Genomic DNA, 25,287 nt, shown 5'->3' on the forward strand with positions numbered 1-25,287 from the left:
CGCACACATTTGTTTTTCATATAGCATTACTTTAATAAACAAATCAGTGTCACATTCCTGCATGACGCAATTTCAACCCATTATTAATCATACTAAATGTTATTTCGGACCTTTACTTTTTTTTTTTTCCTCCCTAAATATTGTCAGTGGAATATTGTAGGCCTCTGCTGTTTTCTTTCAGCGAATTCGAGGTCGAAAAGCCAGTCTGGAGGAAATACAGCTGGTTCACTCTGAACATCATTCACTGCTGTATGGCACCAGCCCCCTGAACAGACAGAAGCTGGACCCCAGGAAACTCCTAGGTCTGTACAGGCCTCTATTCTACTGAGAACAGCACATTCCAGCACTGTCATTAGTCATAGCTGGTGTCAGTTTAAAATACTTGGCAAGCAGTGTGACAAAAATTCACTTTTTCCAAATGCATTGCTATGTGGAAGGAGAATGTTACAATGGAAGCCAAATATAGATTAGCAAAATGCACAGGCTGGAAAGCAGCAATAGAAGTTTCTCCTCATTTGCTTCAAAAATCATTGAAGTGTTAACCCTTTACTGTAATTTGTTCTCCATCAGAGGTCAATGGCAATTTTGAACATGGTTGGTCTTCTATCTCCTTGTGTTCTTTGATTTGAAAACGAGAGTTTAAGATACACTTGCTTGTCAGAATTGCTTGTTTGCTGTTCTCATTTGCTTTATTTCAATTATTTCAGCCATGCTGAGTGCAGATACCATGCCTAAGTCTTAATAATAAGTGAACTTTATTCTAATGATTTCCCATTATGCAAAATATGATACCTTTCTGAATAACAGGGGGAAACAACACATTAAAATATTAAATGGATCCACAGATGTACAGAATCACAGAAAACTGACAGGATTTTCACATCAAATATCCATGCACAGACAATGATCAGTGTATGCTTTTTAGAATAGAAAAGTAGTGTTAAATTGAGCTCTCCATGAGGGGAGCATGAAGCAGATCTACTTGTCAGACCTGATACAGAAAATGTGAAAGGAAACACACAATAAAGTAGTGCATTTTGGAAATAATCTGTGAGTGAAATACTGCCCTTTATGTCCCAGCAGATTGGATGCAACACTCTAATTCTCAGCTATTTTTAAAACACTTATTCTAACATGTGGAGCTTTTCCTAAATGTAATGAAACCCAACCCAAACAGAAACAATACTTGCCATCAAAAGAAATTGCTGCCACAGTTCTAGTAATACATAACAATTATTTTTCTTTGGAAACTAATGCAAAGAGTTTCTTCTGTAAGGCAGACTGTTGCTTCAGTGAGTCATAAGAGTAGATTAAAAAAAGTCTTGATCACAATATTATCTAAGTATATATATCTTCTTGGCTAAGGCAACATCAAAACTGAAAAATACTTACAGTATGATAGATTCTCAGGAGCTTGAATTTCCAAGATAGGAAGTCCCCCTTTAAAAAAAAAAAATAAATTCCTGCAAAATGAAAATTTGGAAACATTTTGATTTGAGTTCAACATTGTCAAAATGTTCCATTTTGATAAAGTCAAGCATTTCATTTAAATTTTGTTGGGTTTGATTCATTTCATTTTAATTTTCACAATATTTAGTACAACATGCATTAATACAAAATATTGCTCCCAGTTTGGATCTCAGTGGTTGACCAACAGTGTGTAGTTGCAGCTATGAGGTGAAAAAAAGGAATGGACCCTGCTATCCTCGCTGTGTTTCTGTCTATGTGTAGAGAATGCAGAAGGCTTTGTTTATCCAATCTCAGAAAACCATTTCTTTGCCCACAGGTCTTTACTCGATGCTCTTTGGCTTTTTTATTTGACATTTAGTCCAAAATACTTATTCTCTAAATTTATATCAAGATCACACTTCTAGCATATATTCTGAGTTTATCCTTGGCTAAATTCCCTTTTCTGTCTCTGTTTCTAGGATGTTTTCTTGCCACATCTGACATGGCCTTTTACCAAGACAACAGTCAATGAAACACTCTTCCCACATGCTTTAGCATGTGCCTTTTTTTTGGCTCAGAGCTCTAATGATTTGGGCTTCCAGACTCTTGTATAAAGGAACTTAAGTGTCTCTTACACTTTTCCAAAATGCAGTGTGACTGTTCCACCTTTCATGATTCCCAGTTCAGTGAGGTTGAACCTAACCAACCCCAAAATTAAAATTAACATCTTGGTATATTATAGAAATTCAAAATGATGTGTAGCAAAGGAAAATATCTAAAGGAAATGTTTCTCATCAAAAATGTCATCAGTAACAACATCGTCTCATAAAATATTTCTATTTCAATGAAAGTGCATTTTTTTTCTACAGAAATTGTTCCATCAAATTATGGGTTTGCATCCTAATGAAAAGGAGGACCTAACCATTCCTTTCCTTACTACTCTGCCCACCCAAAAAGACAGATGCACTGTTTGTTCACTTGTGCTCCAGAAAAGCATTTGTTCCCTATTCCTGTTTAGAAAAGTACATCTGCTTTGTCTGAAGCTCTTTTTCTTTTCTTTTTTTTTTTTTTTTTTTTTTTTTTGCTAACAAGCAGCAGCTTCTGTATCTTTCAAACAGAAAGGAAACACTTGAAGGAATTAAATATAAGTACAACTAGGATTAGAAATGTGCTACTTGTGAATAAATGCTTATTTCAGTGTCCCTGTTTGGGGAAAAAAACTCTGTTCTGGAAGACTGCAAAGCAAAATGGCTGTAAAAACTACTGAAACTACTGAAATCAGTGAGACTTATGCACACAGTTATCGTTCACATATTCTTAATGGTTTCAGAGTATAAACTGGCTTGAACTCTTGGCTTTATTTTTCCCGCATCAGGGCCTACAAATGCAGCTCTTGCAAATGATTACTTCAACTTCTACACTATTGTGTAGTTAAGCTTTTGACTGATTTTATTTCAGTTTGGTGTGTTAAGCAACGCGTTATGTTGCACTACATTGTCTTGACATGAAGGAAACTAATATGCAGACTATGTGTCATATCACATTATGGTGTGACAGAATGTGACAGAATACCACCTTTCAAATCTCTTTGAGTAACGTCAAGGGCAGAACAGTTATCAAACAGATCTTACAAATTTGTTTGCTTTTTCCCCCTCCAACCATAATAAAGTGTTTCTAAAAATCAAGTTTCCAATGATTACAAGTTTGTAAAAAGTGTGAAATATACTGTTGATACATCCCTGACAGTGAGGCAGTATTCAGAGTACAACTAAAAGATGCATTCTCAGAGCATCTGCACAATTGCAATTTCAAGTTAGTGAAAAAATGACCGCTTAGCAGAAATGGCTTCATTCTTGAGGGATGATACTGAAAACAATCAGGTTTCTCAAACTGTGCCTTTTCACAAGTGAACACACTTTTTTGTTTGTTTATTTTGTGAAAGACAGTTTTTGCCCATCACTTTTCCTGGTCATCAGACTCTCAGTCCCCAACTGTCTATCTCCTAAGCAGCTTCCTTGACTTCTGTAGGGGCCCTGACCTAGTCAGTGATGGGGGCCTCAGCACTTGATTTGACTAACCAGTTGAAATTTCACAATAGAAATCTGGATAATTTTTCTAGCTCTACCAGTAAATTGTTGTACTGACTTGTACTATTAACTAAAAGATTTTTCTCAAATGATTTGCTGGTGACTGCAAACTCTGTCATGAATGCAAAGCCAAAAAATGTATGACTATTTAAAATTTGTCTTCTATCTTACTTGAATTATCCCAGTATCTTTATTATTATTATTCTGGAGGTATCCTGGGGTGTGGAAGGTTGTTACTGGGAAATGACTGCTATTTACCAAGTCCTGCTGTGAAATCAACGCCAAACATCACGGCAAATTCTCACTTCGATTCATTTTCAGGGTTTACTTTTTGCTACTGATTTACATTTACGGCAAAGAGTGTTGTGACCTCTTTTCTTTTTGTGAGACCATCTAAGTGATGGTCTCACTCTCTCTTAGTAGAAATTTTCCCCACTGTTCTTTTAATGAAATCTCAATGTTTTTCTTGTTCTGCAAAGTCTGTTACCTGCTTTTTTTGATTATCATGCAATAAGAAGTGAGTAACCTGGCAAGTTTCTTGATACACTGAAAAGGCTTCATTGCTTGTTTCCCCCCATTTTAGTATTAGCTGTTGATTGATTTTAGTGTCCTTCCTCACCATCTGCTTTTCTGTTTTTACTTTGTGTTTGTTGGTTTTAATAGTGTTTACCATGCACAATGTGCCCAGCTTCAGGGAGATAAATGAGATTTCATCTGTTCTCTCTTATGTCCCAACTCTGCAATGGAATTTAAGAAAAAAAGATCTATTCATTCAATATTCTAAAAATGCCTTCGTTTATCTCAAATTACAGCTTACATTTCCATTAATGTCTCCTGGTACTTTAACAGCACTAATTTTCTAGTTATCTGCTCAGGACTTTTTGATCTTCCCCATAGTGAAAAGTGAAAAATTGCTGTTCGCATTGGTCCCTGGATCTGCTTAGCAAGAGATCTGGAAACTCCTCCTGTGTCTCTACTCTGACAGTCTCCTGCAGCCCACATTTCCTTGCACGTCTGGTGCCGTTAGGACTCACAGTATGAGGATACTCTGCATAGCTGCTGCACCTGCATTTCCCCTGGTAGCTCCACAGGAGGTTTTGTTTGGCTTTTCTCGCACACTGTGCAAACTGATCAAAGGCCTCTAGTCGGTTAAAAATGCATCTTGGATTTTACTCGAAGTGTAAAGCACTTTCTTCATCTCAGACCTTGCAGTCTGGTCTCTTGTACTTCAAAGATGATGGCTTATAATTGTCTTTATGCATTTCATTGGCACCTGCTAAACATGAGTAACTGCAGCATTCGCCCCTTCCATAACAATGGGTGGCTCCTCTAGGTAACTTGAGTGATTCACTATCTAACATTTCCTCCAGATGGCAAAGTTACAAAGCCAGTTCTGTGATACGGCAGGGGAAAAGCTTATGTTCTCTTCCACAGCTGCCTTAGGATCAGATTACATACTGGGATACGAACTGCATCAAATCCTGAGATCCTTACACAGTTTTCATATTGTCCTTATCAAGACAAGCAGTGAGTTTAGTGGTACAAAAAAAGAAAACATGAATGAATAAAGTGAGTATAAATATTAAGATAAACCCTATCACATTATCTAATGTATAGAGCAGAGTAAGAAATTAGATTCTAAAGCCTATCAAGTTTCTGTTCCTTTTAGTAGAATGTATTGACTGAGTAATACTGAAACAAGGAGTATTTCATTTTATGTTTTTAAAATATTAATGTATTCATTGGTGGTATGTAAATGAAAAGAACAGCATTTCTGCATAGATAGGAAGACTAAGACTGTGATTTTCAAAGGAGAAACTTTTCTGGAGAGATGAAGTTAAAAAATTAGTTATCAGTTTCATGTAAGTTTAATGAAGTTCCCTCTGTTGTCAGTGAAAAGAAACAGGCACTTCTCAAGTATAATTCATCCTATCAGTCATCTAGGCTGGGTAGAGGTGCCTACCTCACTCCACTGGCTGTAGAAGAAGCTGAGATGACCAGCTTAGACAAGCTGCTTATCAGCTACAGATATCAGGATGATTAGTCACCCTAGTTCAGAGAGAATTTCTGTGGATATTTGATCATTATACTCCTTTGAAACTACTGCTTACCAATCTTAAGATTTATCACTGTTGCAAAAGAGTACCTTAGATGTCCCATGGCTGATTTCCTTTCTAAGTACTATTAATATTTTTTATTCTAATACACGACACTTTCATTGTGTGATACCAAAATCTGAATTACAGAAAAGAGTGATCACTGTTCCAGTATTTAAATGTCTTTTTGATAAATGATGCTTATTGTTTCTTTTTTTCTTTAATATATAGGAAACGTGTCTCAAAAACTCTTTTCCTTGTTGCCTTGTGGGGGACTTGGGGTAAGTAGATGCTTGTTTTTTCACAAGCGGGACAATATGCAACATATATATTCATTCATGAATTCTTTAGCACTATTGCATTGTCAGTTCAAAGTCCTCAGAAGCTGATAAAAAATGTAGAGATGAAACCTGAGCCATTATCATACTGTGTTTCAAAGACACAGAAGACATTACATTACAATAAGCATATGGAACAGTTAGATAGGAACATATTTCGTGATAATGTGCACATTTCTTAGTTGTCCCACTTTGGGTTTTTCACATGAGCTCTATTTTTGAGGAAAGTAACATAGGTGCAATCGTTATAGCAGAATGAGCATTGGAGAAGCTGTTTTGTGTACTGTTGAAAAGTAAATATAGCTTCACATTTCTCAGAAAAGACAAAAAAGCTACCAAAGCTAACATTTAGCATGAGAAGTGCTCACTAGCTTCTAGCTAATAACTTGGGTGTTGTTCAACTAGCAAATTTTTTGAGCATTTTTATGTCCTGTTCTGAAATGGATTCATTCTGAAATACAAGCTTGCAAGTATTAAGGCACAGTAGACAAAAATCAGTTGCAATACTAGATAAAAGAATTAATCTAAATTATTGAAAAACATGTAGAATGGAGAATTTCTACTGATGTTGGTATCATGCTCCTATTAAATTCTACTGAAGATAATACCAGGGAGAAATAATTTTTCACATACAGGGGTCTTTCACACAAAAGTACTCTACAATTTTGATCCATCTGGGCCTATTATTTCCTGATGTCAGCAATATCAAAGTAAATTGATGATATCACTAGATATTGATGGACTGGCTGGATGATGCATATATATTTTAGTTCCCTTTCACTGTTTCTGAGTATGCAGGAATAAAGTCACAATCTCTGGAGGTCAACTTCCAATTCAACCTTCTGAAGTTTTTACTTTTATCCTTCACAAAGGATAAGTTCCACACCATATTAGTCTCATTTATAGTGGGGTTTCTTATTATTAGATACTTGACAAGAAATACTTATTCTGTAAGGTTTTAACACAGGAAAAAGAAAAAATCCATTTTAGCCTTCAGTATTTAATAATTTTTGAGGATTCCTGAACTATGAGTTAAGGAACAAAGAATCAGGAAGTGGTAATCATTCCAGCTCCTCCACTGTGGACTTAGCTTGCTGAGGATTCTGCCTAAAATTCGGAACTTGGTGACTAGCAACTTGCTAATTTTGAAACCTGGGGGTCATATCTGTATGTGAATCAACTAACATTACACATTGACACATAGACATGCACATCCACATGCACCTCTGTTCACTACTGTGTGCACATATGCACACACACACGTATATGCCCACATTTCTGTATAAAAAAAAAGATAATATTTCACACTGTTGTTGAAGTTATTATGAAGTTTAGAAAAAGTTGAACAAGAGATGAATAAAGTTGAGAAAGGATGTTTTTCAGGCTTCTAAGTAAAGAGGAGGTGATATAAAATTTCTTGAACAAATTTTTTGAGGGCTTTGGAAAGTAAATAGGACTGTGGTATGCTTTGAAAATTAAAATACAAGATTTTTCTATGAAGCAAGTTATTGTGGTATTAAAAAATCGTGAATAGAGATGTGCTTTGAAATCCTTCTACTAATGAAAGTATATTGTCCATTCTAAAGTTAATGCAAGTCAAAAATGCTCAGTATAACTTCATTTTTTTAAGCATTTAAGTTTATCTACACTTTTTTTGAGCCTGTTTATTTCTTATTTAAAATCATGGAAATTGGATTAAAGAACATGTTGTAGAAATGGATCTTTTATTTATTTTTTTTCTAGTTGGTTTGCCTTTCTACATATTATTATTGTCAGGCTTGCTGTGGGGCTCTTTTAAAGGAATGGGTTATGACCTTTTTCAAGGTAAATAATCAGATTAGGAGCTCTCTTTCAGTGATATTTAGCTGTCTGTTGGTTAAGATGAGCTCTGGGAAATGGAGTTGCTTCAAACTGTGTGGAAAGCAATTCTTAAGTTTACTTTTCAAAAACAATGGTGGAAAGAAAGAAGAAGCATTGCTACTTAGTAGCTTTCAACTTAATTGAGGGTTACAAAGCAGTAATCAATGTAAAGTAGCAAGTAATTAATACAAAGGTTTTAGGGAGGGATAGAAGACTTAATTTTTAAAAATTTTTGTTTTCATTTATTTTCTTGCTTGCTTGCTTGATTACTTGTTTGCTAAAGAATACAGTGAGAAAGTATTAAGAAAAAAAGAACTCCTTTCTTGCAGGAGACATTATGGCTGCCTATTGAATGATGGTTTTCAGAGCTCTTTGATCCTATTGTCTTCTAACCATATGGGGACCTTGCTGGCTGTTATTATGCAGCTCTTCTATTATTAAATAGATTAGTGGTTAGACTACTCACAGGGGATGGGAAACCTAGGCTCGTTTCTCTCCAGTGCCAGGCTGGATTTAATACCAGAGCCTCCATCTCTTAGCAGATGTTGTTACCACTGAGAAGAACATAGATTGTTTCTGGTTGGGGACCCTCACACCACACATTGAAGCTGTGCCACTGCTGGAAAGAGCACTGGACTAGTAAGAGCATAAGTAGGATGAAGCCCATGTTGGCTACTATCTCCCTATCATATGTCTATAAATAATGTGAAGTCCTAGCTCTGAGCCCCTGCTCCACAAACAGCTTATGTATTTCACCTGAAAGAATCACTGGACAAAATGGAAACTGCTCTTGGAGCAAGGACTGGAACCTAGAACTTCACAGACATTGAAGACATGATCAGTTGATGGGCTATACAGACTATATTGGCACGAGTTTGGTGGGGCTTACATTGCTCACAAACAAAAGTCCAACTAACCTCCGTAACCCTGAATTCTACTATATTATTTATTTTATTGTTATCTCTGTTCTAACAGCACCAATAAACTGCAGTCAAGATCAGGGATTCTCTTCTTTGGACATTACTTAAATGTATAAAGTTTTTTTCAAGAATTTTGAAAAGCAAACAAGAGACAGTGTCCATAACTAATATTTGCTGATCCTGTTCCATCATGGCTCTAAATCTTTAATACTAGTGCAAAATGCATGTAAAGCTGTCACTTACTGATTTTGTAAACATTTTTCATCCATTTAAATTTTATTTCAAGTAGTGATAGGGACTGATTATGTCAGGGTCACTGGTGAATTGCATTTGGTGTATGTTAGGCTTTCAGAAGAAATCAAACAATAAACTTTACAGTTTTATCAGAAATTATATAAGTAATAATTAGCTCTTATTTAAGAGCATAAAGCTGTTTCATATCAACAGCCAAACTGAACAGATCTCACAGAGAGAAAAAAAAAGTTGTCTAAATCTAACCTCCTAAATTTGGCCATAACAGGTTTTTTTTTCAGTGATGGTTAATTTTTTATCCAGGGTCAGCAGTGTAACATCCACTGAAGTATGGGACCTCCATCTTGCAATAATGCTTTTTATTCTTTTTTCAAGCTTAACATTGTTCCAGAACCAACTGTTGTTAAAGAATTCTAATACCAGGGGGATGAAATTCCTTATGTTGGAGAGAGACTAGCAGCTCTACGGCCAGCAGTTTTAATAACAAGAGATGGTTTCTTGCAGCTGGTCAGAGGTTTGGAATGTGAAAAGTTTTCCAGGAGAGGTGGGTAGATTGCAGGTGAAGTGGCCAAATGGGGAGAATAATCACAAATTACTTTTTGGTTCTGTAGATTATCAGACCATTCCACAATTTTTCATCTGTAAACAGCCACAAGAGCTATAACTGACCATTTGGTCAATGCATCCATCTATTTCAATTCCTCCCCTTCTGTTGTCCTGTGAAAATGACAATAAGAGAAGCAGAAATCTACTTTTAATGGGAGCAAGTTTCATCTCCTTACTTCAGTCTGTCACTAAAAATAGTGATTGTTTTCCTGCCTGTTTGACCTGCTGCTGTGTGAAGAAATCTTGAAGTCATTTCTCAGCCATATTTTTTTGTCTAGTTGATAGGCAAAAAAACCCACAAAAGCAAAGAAGAGCAGGCTTTTATGATAATGTCATCATCGGCTCCCAGCTTCAAACACTTCTGCGGCTTTTGAATTGTCATTTATAACTTGGAACTGAACCGACCCATAATTCCCTTGATGCATTTAGAGAAATTGATAACAGACTGCTTCTTTTATGGCTCAGAGGAGGCAACTCCAATCACATCACTATTGGCAGTCAATATTATTTTCTGACATGGTTGTAAAAGTATAAAGGGGCTTATGGCATTTGTTTAGATGAGGAATGGGCTCTCAAGCTGTGCTGGGGTTTATGGGTCCAGATTACTGAGAAGCAAAGGGAATATGATGTTTGCAAACAGGATATGATTTTATTTAAGTTTGGGTTTCATACGTTGTTCTCTGGGGATTGTTCTGCAGACAGAAGAGAATTTCACTTTTATCATATGAAATTGGGCAGTTATCCAATCCCCCCTGCTCTCCCCCACCCTCAAAAGACACTGCTCCAAACCTGTAATGTGTAAAGTCAGATCTTTAAATTGCAAGAGGAGGAGCTGTGGGAGAACATCACACTGCAAGAAAACAGACTTTAGCAGAATAAATGTTTAGTGAGCTGAAGAGAGTGGCTCATAGGGTAAATATTGAGCCATCTGAATGGCTAAGAATGGCTTGTACATATTATGGAAAGTTTGCTGCATTTCCTCTAGTTTTGCTGTAAAACAGAGATAAGATTTTCTGCTGGGATAAGATGATCTTGTTTCATTAACTGCTGGCCTTGTTTCATTAACTGAAGTGTAACTTAGATCTTTCATATCAGAAGAGGATTTGGCTTGTAACTATCAAAAAAGAAATGTACAGCTATAAGATATCTACATTTTTACAAAACTTACAAAATATTCATAGTTTCTGAATGTTGAATTTTTTCCTGGCATCCCTGGCTGTGGTAGCTGGACAGTACTACTTTTTGTCCTGACCACACAGGAAGAAAAGCAGTAAGAAAGGCAAGATTTCACTAGTATACAACTTTGGTAAGTTATCCAGGCAACTATTTTTTTTCTGCTGCTTCTCATTCTTCCCTTGGTCTTCTCAATCTGGGCCCAGGAAGAATTTTCTGCTTTTACACATTATGACTCTTCATTCCTCTTATTTGTGTAAGAACTAATGGTACCAACCTGGTTCCATTACCATGGTACAAAGGTGCAAAAATTAAAGTATTGGCAATAGCATTGTCTCCCTGTAGCAGATTTTAGGCTCCAGGCTACTTAGGGGTCTCTCCTTATATCTTCATGCAAATCTGGCTGTAGAGAAATCAGACTGCCTTCGGTTTGGGCACTCAAATTAAACACCACCTTCACACAGATGTTAGGATTAACTTGTGTCCTTCCCCTATATCCCAGGCTGTACCAAAATGGGTATAGTCCTTTCATAATATCAACCAAAAATATGTCTGTTTCCTGCTTGGGGAAAGCAATCTCTTCTTCCTAGAAGCTCACCTACTCAATATGATGTATTACCTTGTGAAATCATTAATATACCATGCTGCCAATATATTCACCTATTAATTTAAACTACTTACCTGACTCACCTTATTAACCTACTGAAATTTGCCGGTTATAACGTTTTGAAGCAGATTGTGGGGGACTTTGGGGAACGAAGGACTTGTTTACCTCCTAAACCTCTCTGGCAGCTACACCATTCCTAAGGAAATTCCAAGATTTAATCAAAACAACCTCATAGGCACATTATACTTTAATTGATATATTTTGCATGACTATTTAGGACTCACAGTTACACGGCATTGACTGTGTCATATTTTCTGCAGAGGTCATCAAAATATGTGATCGAACAGGCCATCCTGGTACCACCCCAAGTCAATTTAAGGCCAGTGGGGACAGGACTTGCATGAGGGCTGGGGGTTTGTCATTCCAGAGCATTCAAAGTTCTACATGTTCAGCCACTTAGTGCAGTTCCAGATAAACCTATTTAGGCTATCCACAGGGTGAGGGAATGAGGGTGTAATGTACTCTCATCTGCACTGGTGAGCATACTTTTTTAGGTGGTATACCCCATCGATTCATGAGAACCAGCTGTTTCAATTGACATTACACTTTAGTCGAGCTCTCTTATGCATAGAGAATTGTAGGCTTTCTAGCAGACAAGCTCACAGCCTCCCTGAGCGGGTAAACTAAAGAAGAAATAGGGAAATAAGATAAAAACTGCACGTTTACTTACTTTCAGTTCAGAACAACAACAGTTCTCTGAAGACTCACTTGTTCAGCTTCATGTACCTACTTTTAGACAAATTACTGCAACAGCCAAAGCAGGACCCTGACCACCCTTGCTTGCCTATATAACCATTAGAGAGTCATGTGCATCACTAGACCAGGACTAAGATCAGAAGGACTGATTGGAGGTGCTTGATTCCCTTCACTGACAGGGAATTGAAGGAACAAAGTTCCTAATTTTAGGTACATTCATTTTAGGAAAAAAGTTAACAAGTGTGGTAACATGAATCTGGATGATCAGACCAGGAAAAAGATACTCTTCCTTTTACTGAGGTACAGAGACTTCATCTCTGGATCTGGAAAGTGCAATGGTGTCTCATCTCTGGGCAGGGAGGGGACGCTGCATTTAGCATATCAGTAACATGGCCACAAAATAAAGGAAAAAAATCTCTTCACACTAAAGGGCAGATATTTTGTCCCATTCTTGCCTTTTCATGGCGCTGACATGGCCCTGTGCCATCCACCACAGAGCCTGATGTTTAGACCAGTAAGAAGCAAAACTGTTCAACTGAGAGACATAGTTCCTTGACATCACTGCAGGCACAACAGAATATTTTAGAATAGTCCCAGACTGCTTTTACTTGCAGCAGGCAAGGATAGAAAGCTCAGGAGTGGTAATCCACCAAGTCACCAAATACAGAATTTTGTCCCTCAGATAATATTTTTTGCCCTTTTTAATAGACGACCTTTTTCCTTGGTACTGGACCAGATTAAAATTGTAAACAAAGACACAACACATGGAACATAGAAAATTATTGTAAAGTTAATCAACTACCATAAAGCCAAATCTTTAATGGTTTTACCTCATTCTGTGCACTTCCTAAAAACTATTGTGTTGCCAAAGGCCAGCACTATGCAAGCAAGCCTTCTTATTTGCCAGAATATGAAACATATATATGTATATACACACATATGTTAAATGTAAATAGTGGAATAGTATCATATACAATTTACTAATACTATTCACTCTCCCCAGACTTAGCCACACACACACATATGGATTCGATGGTAATTCTGTAACTAGGGCAGAATTCACGTTTGCACTTTAAAAACACGTCATGTGTTTGTTGATAGAATTTAGCCCCCAAGATGGACAGAAAAGCTCTCTGAAGAAGAATTGTTCATGTGTTGCTTGTCTGAATAAACACCAGGTTCTAGCATAGCTTCATGGTGGCCTCTAACATAAAGATCATCTACATCCAAGGAGAAAGCTGAATTTATATGTATTGCTAAAATGTGTTCAGCAACAAATGATAAAACTTTTAAAAAATAAGGCTTGAATTCTGCACTTAAAAGTTGTATTTTCTGTAACTGTGTATGCATTACAACCAACTACACATTGTTCTATCTGCCCCTGAACTCCTGGAAACTGCATGATCAAACATAAGAAGGCAGTTGCACAAGCATTTTCACACAGTAATCCATTAAATACTAAAACAAATGTCAAGTTAAATTAATAGAGTACTCAGGGCTAGGACTGAAAGTGCAGTAACATTTTTTTACAAGCATCTGGTGATACATGCCACATATCTGAGACTTGAATCTGGGCCTAAGTGTTTTATTTATGAGTTTTTTCTAAAAACAAGTTCTAATCCACATCTAATCCATGCTATCCTCCCTCCATTCCCCCTACCAATGATCCACACATCACTGTTTCACTAAGGTTTTGAGACTCATTAGGGTGTCTAATGTATGCTTTACAAGACCCAGAGATTCTGAATGCCTGTCATAAAAGTTAAAGAGAGTAACCGAATCAAACTCTTTCTTCTGAAGATATTATTCTATTCATGCTTCAGCTTGACTTAGCCTGATGCTTTTCTAACTCCCATTTTGAATGCAAAGCTATTTATTTTTTAACAAAACCTTCACATATTTACTTTTTTTTTTACAAACCTTAAGGTGAATTCTCTTTATACTAAAGTAGGGGTGCTGCATTTTTATCAGTGGCTGACTACCACCATCAATAACTCTGTTAGGTATTCAATTATTAATTTTTACTTGGAATTTTTTTACTAAGTGTTTTCTGAAAATTTGCTTTGATTTATAATAGCTTTACAAGTTAGATCACTATTGGCAGGTAAAATTTGAAAGACATTAAATATTCCACATATGGTGGGTATACATACTGTCCAGATTTTGTGTTCTTGCCTGCAAAGAGGCTTTTGAGGTCAGAATTAATAGACTCTAAAATTCTTTTTAGAAGTCCATTTCCATGAATATTATTGCTGATAAATTCTCCTACTGGAATTATTCAAACACACCAGAGACGCCAATGCAAACCCAAGTGAATACCACGTTTTTTGTTTAAGCAATGATTTGTGATCATCCTTTGAACTATTCATCCCACTGGAGCCTAAAGATCACATCCCCTTCACAATTTATTTGTAAACCACACTGGCAGGCAAGAAAATATGAAAAGCTGATATTCTGGGTACTCTCTATGGCAGGCATTTTAGATTAAAGCAGCTGGAAATGCCTTTGACAGAACAAATCTCTGATACAGCTGTAAAATTGCAGTAAAAATAAAGGAAGCTCACCGTACATATTTTTCCTGAAGTAACCCTGTGTAAATTTTACACACTTCCTGTATGTGGGATTTATGGAAGAGACGTCAGCCATGCAAACTTTTTCACCTTTGTTCCTTAACGAGAGACACGGCTGACAGGTCATTCATTAGAGGTTGTTCCTTGGAGATGATGTGCACACCTTCCCTTCTTTAGTCATGGTGAGATGAAACAGCAGCTGAGAAGCACGTTGAAGACTTTTTGCTTCTTAGTGGAAATCACGGAGGTGATGAATGATCACCAGGACATCTGCAGGAGTCGGAGGTGAGAGCTATGAGCATGGCACCTGGGAAGATGCAATGCTCATGGTGCGGAGCAAAGTATTACAAACTTATGCACTAACATTTGCTGGCACCGACTGTATCCAAGAATGACAGACTCCTTGCTGGAAGTGATATCAAAATGCCACACACAATTTTTAGAGGTTGCAAAACTTCAGGAAAATATATAATTTCTATTTTCATGCCAGTGAACTAAAAACCCAGTGATGGAAACATGTTTGCTCTGGCATAAGTGGAAGAGGGTGAGACTCTGAACACTTTTAAAGCTAGAGCAGAGGCATTCGCTCTGCAATACACAAGTTTTATTAAATTGCAAACTATTATCACTGAGGAGGTTTGTACTCTCCTATATTATTTCTCACAGATTTCTTAATCAGTTTGGTTACTGCATACAGCTACACTGTTGTTAACTGACTAGATTTTATTTACTTCTCAGTTTAATAACCACTTATATCAAAGGACAGCTTGTTTTTGTTTTTTTTTTTTAATGTAGTAGTTTTTCCACATTTATGTTGAAATGTATCCATCTAAAATATATACTGGATTAACTTCCATCCAAGAACACTTAAGCCCAATCTCTGCTCTTTAAAGAAAGGGCAAAGAATCCTTTTAAATTAGTGTAAAGAACTTTTTAGCTTGTTCTCCAGGATATTGGACACATAGAATACAATCACTGCTATCAAAGGATCATCACATGTCAACATTTCCATGAATGATGACACTATATTTTTGAACTATTCTCAGAGAATAAGTAGAGAATCTCTGCTAGGGACATGTGGTAACTCTAAGAGGACTGGTCTTGATTTTTTTGATGGCAACAGTTGTGCAGAGAATCCAGAGCAGGATGAGCAATTCAGTGTATTTTTAATTCTTTTTAGGAGTGAAATCAGAATTCCACTGTGGAAGCTGGATTTATGTTAAATCACAAATTGTGTGTGTGTGTGTGTGCGAAAGAGAGGGAGAGCAAGAGAGGGCAAGCTCTTGGATGATTTGTCAGAATCCATCCCAAAGCAGTAGCTTGGGCTCTCTTTTATATTGCCATACAGTTATCAGTGGATGTGTATTTAAGGCAACTTCAGAGTTTAAGGAAGAGAAGTAACTTACAAAGATGAATACACCATGCAGGATGTAAAAAATGGAAGGGTGCATCAGACCATGAGCAGCATCTCTGGTCAGCAGAACTGTGACCCAGTGACCATTAGGCAGATCCCAGGAGGTTTCCAGAAGAAGAAGGACTGAAACAGAGGATGAGGAGTGAAGAGGTTCTCTAGTAGGGGAAGGGACAGGTAAAGCAAAAGGCAGTTATAAATATCTTTTCAAAATACTTTAGAATTATTATTTATGCTGGTTTTTGCCTCTCTGAGGTAGGTTCCAGATAAATGTAAATAGGAGGATAAGTAACATTTCCAGTTTCAGCGACTGCCGTGATTTCAAAAAGGCCTTTAAGTAAACAATCTCCTTCTCAGACATATTTCCATATCCTTCCTCTCCACCTTCACATACACGTGCCACAACCTGAGCATGGTACAAGCTGGTACCTTTCAAACTTTACAGTCAGTCTTCCTATATACGAAATATATTCCAGCCATGATGGGTTACAGTACAAGCTTTCTATCTGCTGAAACATCTCTGCTGCAAGGCTTCTTGTTTCTTAGCTTGTTTTCAGTATGCTTAAAGTCTTTGTTGTGGAAGTCAAGTTATCACATAGATATTTCTTGCAGGAAGCATTCATATCAAGTTCTTTTTGTAGTGCAAAGCAGGGAATTTCTGCACACAGGGCTTGAAACATTAGTTGCATTTAGTCAGGAAAAGTTACCTACATTTCTTTTCACTTAAGTCATTCCCTTCCTCTTTAATGCCTCCACATCCACTTCGGGGACAGGTAGCTTAATTTCTATCATCTGTAGCTTTACAGAGTATTAGCTTTGCTACACATGCCAATGATTGAGCTATACTAGATATGCTTGAAAAAGCCTACAACTTACAGTGCTCATTCAGGAAACTCGGAGTGAAGTAAATCCATATGTGTGTTAGAAAGTCAGTGTTCAGATAGGGCTCGTGTTTTCTGCCTCTTGGCGCTATCATGCACAATCCTTCTTTGAAGAGTTGCAGCAGTGATAGAATTTTTGATAACAAAATGTGTAGTAGGCTCATAGTTTAACACTGACATTTTGTTACTTTTAGAAAAATGTTCTTTTTCGTTTGGTTAGACATTTAGAACATTTTCCAACCCTGACAATTCTCTTAAAGGACTCTTAAATGACAATAATAATATCATAATTAAGCAGGAAAAAAATAGAATTAAGCTACAAATGCCATATTTTCTGTAAATTTTGTTTAATATTTTCCAAAACAATTCCTAACCAAGATAGGGTTTGTACTGAATTCTCTGGCTGCTCCAAAGCACTTGCAGAACTAAAATAACCTCTTATAAAATTCCATCTGACTTTTTCATGGTCTGTGATTCAGAAAGCATTGCATTTGTCAGAAATTCATGCATATTGAGCATCTAGATTGACTGTCAGATATATGTGATATACACCTGAACTAGAACCAGAAACCACAGTGTTTAATCCTAATCCCTCTACTCGTATAAAATCCAACCATTTCATCTCACAGGAATAAAGAAAGGCATATCCAGTATGATTTTACATAGCTGCATTTCATATACAGCTTGACAACTGGGCCAGCTAGTAGCTCTAATTTTAATGGGCTTGCCATTTATATCACGGTATTTCAACAGCAATTTACAAAGTAAACATTGAGTAACACTAAAAGAAAATCTCTGTTTAAACACCTGAAACATTTAAGGCAATACATAGAATTAATAGAGATATAACACAGAGTGAGATGGCATTTTCCAGTTGCTACAGCTAAAGCATTGGCTGTGTGATGAAAGTTTTTCTAGGTCGTTCTTCATGAGATGTTCCTCAGAAATTCACTCTTAATTTTTCATGAATATGAAATAGAATTTGACATCTAAGTTTGTAATACTGTGCTTTTTCAGGGTAATCATTCATACATTTATATTAGTTTTCTTGTATTATAACTGTGCATTAAGGTATGCAGCTTCAGTTGGTTACCCCTGTCTTTGAGAGTTTACCATTTGTTACATGTACCACGCTCAAGACATCAGCTAAAATATCCTGAATTTCCTGCGTACATTTAGGTGGTCATTTTTGAAAATTCCTCACGGAAAGCTGTTTTATTTCCTGATTGTGCATTTTTATGTCCAGTCCAGGTAAAATTAAGTAGCAGTCATTCAAGCGGTCTGAGGGAAATTTTTCAGTGGAAGATATTTGGTCTTGTTGTTCCAGTTTAGTCTCCTCACACTCAGTTGAAAGCATAAAATGATAAATGCCGTATCCTGGCCAATACTCGGCGTTTGGTGGTTGGAGAGACTGCTGTCTCATGTGTCAGAGCAGACAACTGTCTTGAAGGGTGGGTACTCTCAAGCTGTGGTTACAATTTTGACTTAATCGGCCTTCCTGAAAATGAATCATAGTCCCTTTGAGGATGCAGGCTCCTGCTCGTGCCCTGGTGTACTGAGCAGCTGCCATTGAATCATTTTCATCAGCCACTCCTTCATGTTAACCTTAATTTGCTAGCCATAAAAATGGTAAGAAAGTGCTCCCTCCCAGCTCTCTTGTTGATACTTATTTAAAGTACTGCACAGTATTTTTCAAACTTTATTATGGTTTGATTAAATTGATTTAACCAATGACCTCTACTTATTTATCTCCTTATTTGTTTTAAAAATGAAAATTGATTCACAGTTGCTTTAAAGCAATAGAGAGACAACCCGAAGGTCTGCCTAATGTTAAATATGTCATTACTTCTTTTACTACTTGGTTTCTTTATTTCTTGCTGTAATTTTCTTAGTTACCTTCTGATTTGTGTGCATCTTTGGAAAAGCTACTTAATTTCTTTAAATCTCAAGCTACCAATCTGCAAAACAAATGTAATAAATCATCCCATATCAAGCTGATGATGCTTAATTGTGTTTGTACAACATTTTGAGTTTCTCAGATGAAAATGCAGTGTGCTGTTATTACTGTAATTTTAAACTTTGCAAGCTAAATCCAGTTTTCTTATTCAGGTCTACTGTGAATATGAACTATTTTCATTAGTTCTGCTGCATGCACACAAAACTAATCAAAATGATAGAAAATTCAGGTCCAGTACACTGAAAAATAAGATCACTTTAGTAGCTTGAAATATAATATTATTGTAACAGTAATGGTGAAGACATTTGACAGGTGTAGAGAAGATCAAGCTTCTTTCTGTTTCAAATGACTAATCAGAGAAATTCCTCAGAACCTCCAGAGTCGAGTAGCAGTTGCATCCATTTTCAATTACTTGATTTCTTTCTTTTTTTCTTTCCCTTATTTTTTTTTTAAAAAAAGAAATTAGGAACAGAAGCTTCTGGTTCAAACTGAAAACATGTCTCAGTGTGCTTGGAAGTTATCCAAATAGCATCTGCCACAGTATTTTGTCTATCCCTAAACGTTTTTCTTTTCATGATAAATTTGTACGGTATGATACAATTAAATGCACTTCCCATGGAGCATCAAGGAAGTCTGGCTGTCTCTCTGGAAGACTTTTTCAGACTATTTCACACCATCATGTCTGCTTGGCATAATGTCATATAAGGGATATACAACGTTTCACCTACATTTTTTGGTATGTTTCTGCAAATAACTAGTTACTAAAAATAGATTTTAAAAGTAAAAGCATACCAATTGAAGCTGTAGAGCAGTGCTGCTTAGCCATCTTTATATGTCCTTTATAACATTTTATAATATTTTAACATTCTATATTATATAATATTGATGTAATGTTTTACATGTCACACTTGTTCATTTAGAAGGCGCAAAAGATAATTTTCTCTGCTTTAAATAACCACATTCTTCTGTTATGAAGTGGGACCTAAAGCCTTTCAGCCAAAACTTATTAGTTTGTCAAAACTGAAGATGCAGCAAGGGTCGCATTTTATGTTATTTATTTTCTGTCTATGTCAACAGTGACTACTGAAATTAATCCAAACATTTAATCGTTCTGATTCCAGTCACTTAAGAACGACTCCTGCCCGGGTAGGAAGGATGTGTGCCTACTGCTCTTTTTTTTTTAAAAAAAGGGGTAATGACCTGAGCCGCTGGTGAGTTTTAGTGGCACGGGTTGCCAGCGGTGGCCGTCCCCGCCGGACACTTCGTCCCGGCGCTGTCAGGTCCCCGTGCTCCCGTCGGCGTGAGGGCCCGGCGCAGGGCAGCTGGCGGCTGGCGAGCAGGCCCGGCCTGGCCCATGTAACACTGTTTGTAATGAGAAATCTAAACAGGGAATGGCAGCGAGGCATGACAGGAATGTGTTTCCATTGGAGAAGCCCGTGCAGAGAAAAAGCATAAGCAGAGCCATGTCCAGAAGGCCTTTCAGCTGGCCAGGGCGGAAGACTGATGTTATTGTACACGGGCTGTCACGCTGCCAGCCCTCCCTCACGGGTTTGTTTTCTCTCCTGCTCTCCCTCTCCCTCTCCCTCTCCCCTCTCCCCTGCCTTCCCCCCGGGGCCGGCTGTTTGCTCAGGTGGACAGTGACACCGTTTGGAACGAGCTGCACTCGGCCGGGGCGGCACGCATGGCGGTGGGCTGTGTCATCGAGCTGGCGGCCCGCGTGGCCTCCCGGGAGCTGAAGGTGAGGTCCGGGCCGCGCCGTGGGTGGGAGAGCCGGGGCGGCGGCGCGGGAGGGGCTGAAGGCAGGCGTTGTTCGGCCGCGCTGCCCCGGGGAGGGCGGTGGGAGGAGGGCCGGGAGGACGGCCACGAAGGTGTGGCGGCGCGGGCGGCTCTTCCAGGCCTGCCCGGGGACGGTCTGGCCGTCGATCTGCTGAAGCAGCGGTGGGCGCTTACGGCGCAGGGTTGCCCCAGCCCGAGGTGCACTTACTCGTGGCGTGCGCACCTCTGGCAAGCGGCTGTGCCACTGCCTTTCGAAGTGAATTTTTTTAATTGTTTTTTTCTTGGTAAGGTTGTTTAGTCACGTGCGTAACCTCAGGAGAGCACCCAGAGAGAGGGGAGGCAAACCGCGGGCACGCAGGCCGGGGGAGGAGGGAGGCGGCTGGTGAGGAGAGCGATGATGATGACCCAGGAGGTGCCTTCCGCCGGGCTGACTGCCCCGCGTTCTGCTCCATGGCCCCTTTTCTTTTCCTATCTCCATGCCGCGCGATCTGCAAGGCATGATGTACAAAACCCAAATGATCCCCAGTCTAAACAATTTATAAAAGCTCCAGACCTGACGGACTTTGACATTTTATTTGGTATTTTAACAGCCCTATTTAAAGGTACACCATATGCAGTCAGAGTGCAGGCTTGCCCCAATAAACACTGTTGGAGCTAACATGTCTCCTTAAGGAAACTGTTTATTCACTTTCCCGTCCAAATACTAACGGATTCAGTCCTGTTTCCAAAATCAAGATAGAAATAAATATTTTAGAATTAGCATTGTACAATGATGTTTAAAATTCCAAATTGTATTTGACCTTGAGAATTTTATTGCTGTATGTCTGTCTTATTTCAGTCAAAATGCATTAGCTACATATATAGGGAAGGACACACATGTTTATGGGTATATATACATAGATATAGAATACATACGTCCATAAATGACAGCACGCTCAGGTGAAACGGAGTACTAGAGCGCTGACCCAATCAAATGCAGTTACTAAACTTACATATTCAGACAAAAAATCATTAGACAGGTACTACGCAAAATGTACGTATTTTGAAATCTCAGATCAAGGACAGAGCACATCATATGGGATCCTGTTGTGCATCCTTTCTGATGGGTGCTTCATCCCCATTAAGCCTTTTTGGCACAGTAGGATTCAATGCACAACTCACACTGCATTGCTCCCACCTAACAGGACTAATGAAAGTGAAGAAGGATTTTTTATCTGGTTTTAACCATTGGCAACTATAGGACATATGTTGGTCTCTAAGGCAATCTAAAAGCAAGTTTTGATAAGAAAATGACAAATGTCCTGTGTGCAGTTGACATGAGCAGGATCCACTGCAGAATCTATTGCTTACCTCTGTACATTTGTGGTGTCATTCCACAGTGTGAATGCTCTTGGTTGTTTATGTGTGTGTGATGGACAGCTGAAAAGAATCAAACATCAGCCACTGTGAGACCTTGGTTGCTGCTGGCATTGCAACAGTCTGTAAACAAATATTTTAAATTAAGTACTAGTTTGTAGTTTACTGTAAAATTATTGTTGATCCTAAATAGAATCTTTGTCTACAGTGCAAAGAATTGAAGCAGCCTCATGCAACCTGCAGTTGAGACATAGGAAACGTAATTGTTCAATAGACATGCAAAGTAGTTGGTTTATACCAAATCATCAAGAAAATAAGAATGGAAAGGATTTGCTGTGAAAGAGGATCGGGACTACTCACGCCATTCCTGATAGGCGTTTATCTAACGTGCTCCTATACTTCCAGCATGGAGCCTAATGACTTGCCACTGTGCCAACTGTATGAACTAGCAATCTGCATGTTGTATTTATAATTTAAGGTTATGGAAAGGTTATTAAGGCCTGACTGGCAGAAGAAAAGCATACTAGCAGAAGTTCTGGAAATGCACTGATCCTGACATTAAGCTATTTTGGCAGAGTCCTCCTGTGCTTGCTTTGTCACTGCATCCATACAAATCTGGGCTCTGCTGTCAGATTGCTCCCAATACCCTCATATGGTAAATGACATTAGGGGGATTTTTGCAGTGTATTCTGGGGTTTTCTACATGGTGTTCAGGATGAAATTGTAGGTAACTGTAAGAGTTTAATCCCACAGATCTGTATGTTACAACCTTTATGACTTTACATGTTGCTTTTCCAAACATACATGTTAGGCTGATCAGCTGTTTCTAGTATAGGAAAAATGCCAATTCTGTAGTGTACTTGTGAAGATCTGAGGGGAAGTAAGTGAAGCTGACTGTGTCCATGTACATTCCCCGAACAAATATGCCTGTGAAGCAACCATTTGGGGCCTCTTCTGTGAGCACTGAGTGGGAGGATTAAACTCTGATAGGAATCTGGAATGATCTGCTGCAGCTTCAGAATCTTTGGACAACAAAAAAGTGCCTTCCAAGAATTGTGTGTAAGCTGAAACAGCTCTGCAACATGTAAACAGAAAGATGAGAGCAGTAGAGAAACATGCTGTAGTTTTTCCCTGGAAGTTTACCACCATGGATTGCTATCAGATGGTACACTGTCAGTTTGGTGTCATTTTAAGAGAAAAAAGTAAATTATGAGACAGGACATATTGATTTGTTCTGAAATCCCATAGTTTTCTGAGAAGAGCTGCATGTCCTGAAGTTCACAGGGGTAGACTCACAATACACAGCAAGGACTTCTCACAGAGCAGTGTTGCAGGTTGCAGCAGAGGAGACAGTGGATTATCTACCCACTGCACTAGAGAATCACAGATGCCTTTTTCTGAAACAGCCATGGCAACATTAGGATAACCTCAGAGTAAAACTATCTAGCATAGACACAGTCTGAGATGAGAAGCCTCAGGAATGAGAAACTGAAGTAATTCATTTAACAAGTGCTTTTCTGGCATGAGAATTATCAAATTTGTCAGTGTAGTTGGGTATGAGCAGCCCAATATTTCTTACAGCTTGATGAATCAATATATGTTTTTAAAAAGTCTAACATGGTTTTCCTAAAATCAAAATTAATATAATAGTTTATTTTATGGACATGTATTCAATTAATTTAAAAAAAAATATTTACAGTACTACAGATAAATGTCTTCACTGCCTAGCTAGAGTGTAGAAACTAACAGACATAAACTGCCCTGTATTGACTGGCATCTGACATTTAAAGTCCATTTCAGGAAGGACAAGACACTTCAGTTTCTATGCTTAGTCCATGGTCTCTACTGTTATCTCTTGCTATTGCATAGACTGATAGTTATAGGTTGGAACTATAGGTACATGCTGCTAAAAAAAGGGTTGAGATTACAGAATAAATTATGAAAGTCTGCAGAACAATTGAGAGATTCACTACAGAGCTGGGCATGAGTCAAACTTGTATGCAAGAAGAAAAGTTCTTTACTTTATTCTGAATTTCCTGAGACTTTCAGTCCCATTCCACACAGGTCTCGTCTGAGAACAGCAACATTTTGTTCATCTGATTTGGACAGTGTTCAAAAACTGACCAGGAGTTAAGAGTTCTCTTCACTGTAGTTCAAACCCCTTGTGAGACATCAGATTTCTTTGATCTCCTTGACTAATGGGGAAAGCATCAATATGACAGTGCTAAGGATGTAAAACAATAGGGTTTACTGAAATTCTACTGTGTAGAATAGTAAATTACTGTGGTGGTGGTTTTTTTAAAATCAGGACAAATTGTCCCTTCTCTGGGGAGTCTTAATCTGGATGTTTATTATGTGATCATATTAAACAATCAGAATTCAGGATTTTTATGGTTTGTTTAATAATATAATAAGCACTCATTTAGATCCATTTGATACACTTTTGAGATAATATTGAATAGAGAATAAAGAATCGCACCACTGAAATAAATAGTATGATAAATGTGGTGTTATACTGAGTTGAATGCTATGCTTTTCCTTTTTTCATGAATTTATTTACATGTATGATGAAAGTCATCTTGGCACTATTACAGTAGGAGATGAGTCTAAATATTGCATGAAGGTCACACTTTATTGAGCTTTTTATAATTTAGGAAACCTGCTGATGAATGATGAGGTATTTATGTTATATGGAATTGGTGCCACTGCTCTCCTGTCTAGCTGTTTTTCTGTATCTACCTTTGCTCCTTTCTCATTTCCCCAGCAGATTTATGTAGATGGTTTTTAATAATCTGCTGGCCGACCACAGATCTTTAGAAGAGTGGAGTATGCGGAAGTGGGTGAATATCATTCCACCGCAGTCATTAGCTATATCCAATAAATAATTTTAACAGATAAGAGCAGTTTTATGATATATTCCTTGGGGCTTGGGGAAGAAATACAGGTAGTGCCTTGCATATGATTTCTTACATGCAGTATATCTCGTGAACTTGGAGATCATTGTCACTAGCCTCTACTTAATGACCACACCTTCAGAAAGAGGGCCCTAAAAGATCTGCATCTGCAGAGAGAGATTTCTGTGCTGGAAGTGTCTCCTAAGGATCACCTTGTGTGTTCTAATGGCTTGGTGGCACTGGGAGGTGCTGTCTTGCCCTGCCTTCCCATTTATTTCCCAGCTCGGCCTGGCTGCTT

The 25,287-nt window shown here is 38.0% G+C and overlaps 1 protein-coding gene across 12 annotated transcripts in view; it reads left to right on the top strand.

Moving 5' to 3' along the window:
• Window positions 1-25,287, top strand: part of HDAC9 (histone deacetylase 9) — a 489,787-nt gene that overhangs the window by 353,807 nt on the left and 110,693 nt on the right. For all 12 annotated transcript variants that reach the window (XM_074836930.1, XM_074836921.1, XM_074836937.1 and 9 more), the window contains 3 exons: window positions 182-302; window positions 5,864-5,913; window positions 20,594-20,701. In XM_074836930.1, the coding sequence (XP_074693031.1) occupies window positions 182-302; window positions 5,864-5,913; window positions 20,594-20,701 (279 nt within the window). The remainder of the gene's footprint in view (window positions 1-181; window positions 303-5,863; window positions 5,914-20,593; window positions 20,702-25,287) is intronic.

Source organism: Strix aluco, chromosome 1 (assembly GCF_031877795.1).
Source record: "Strix aluco isolate bStrAlu1 chromosome 1, bStrAlu1.hap1, whole genome shotgun sequence".
NCBI lineage: Eukaryota > Metazoa > Chordata > Aves > Strigiformes > Strigidae > Strix > Strix aluco.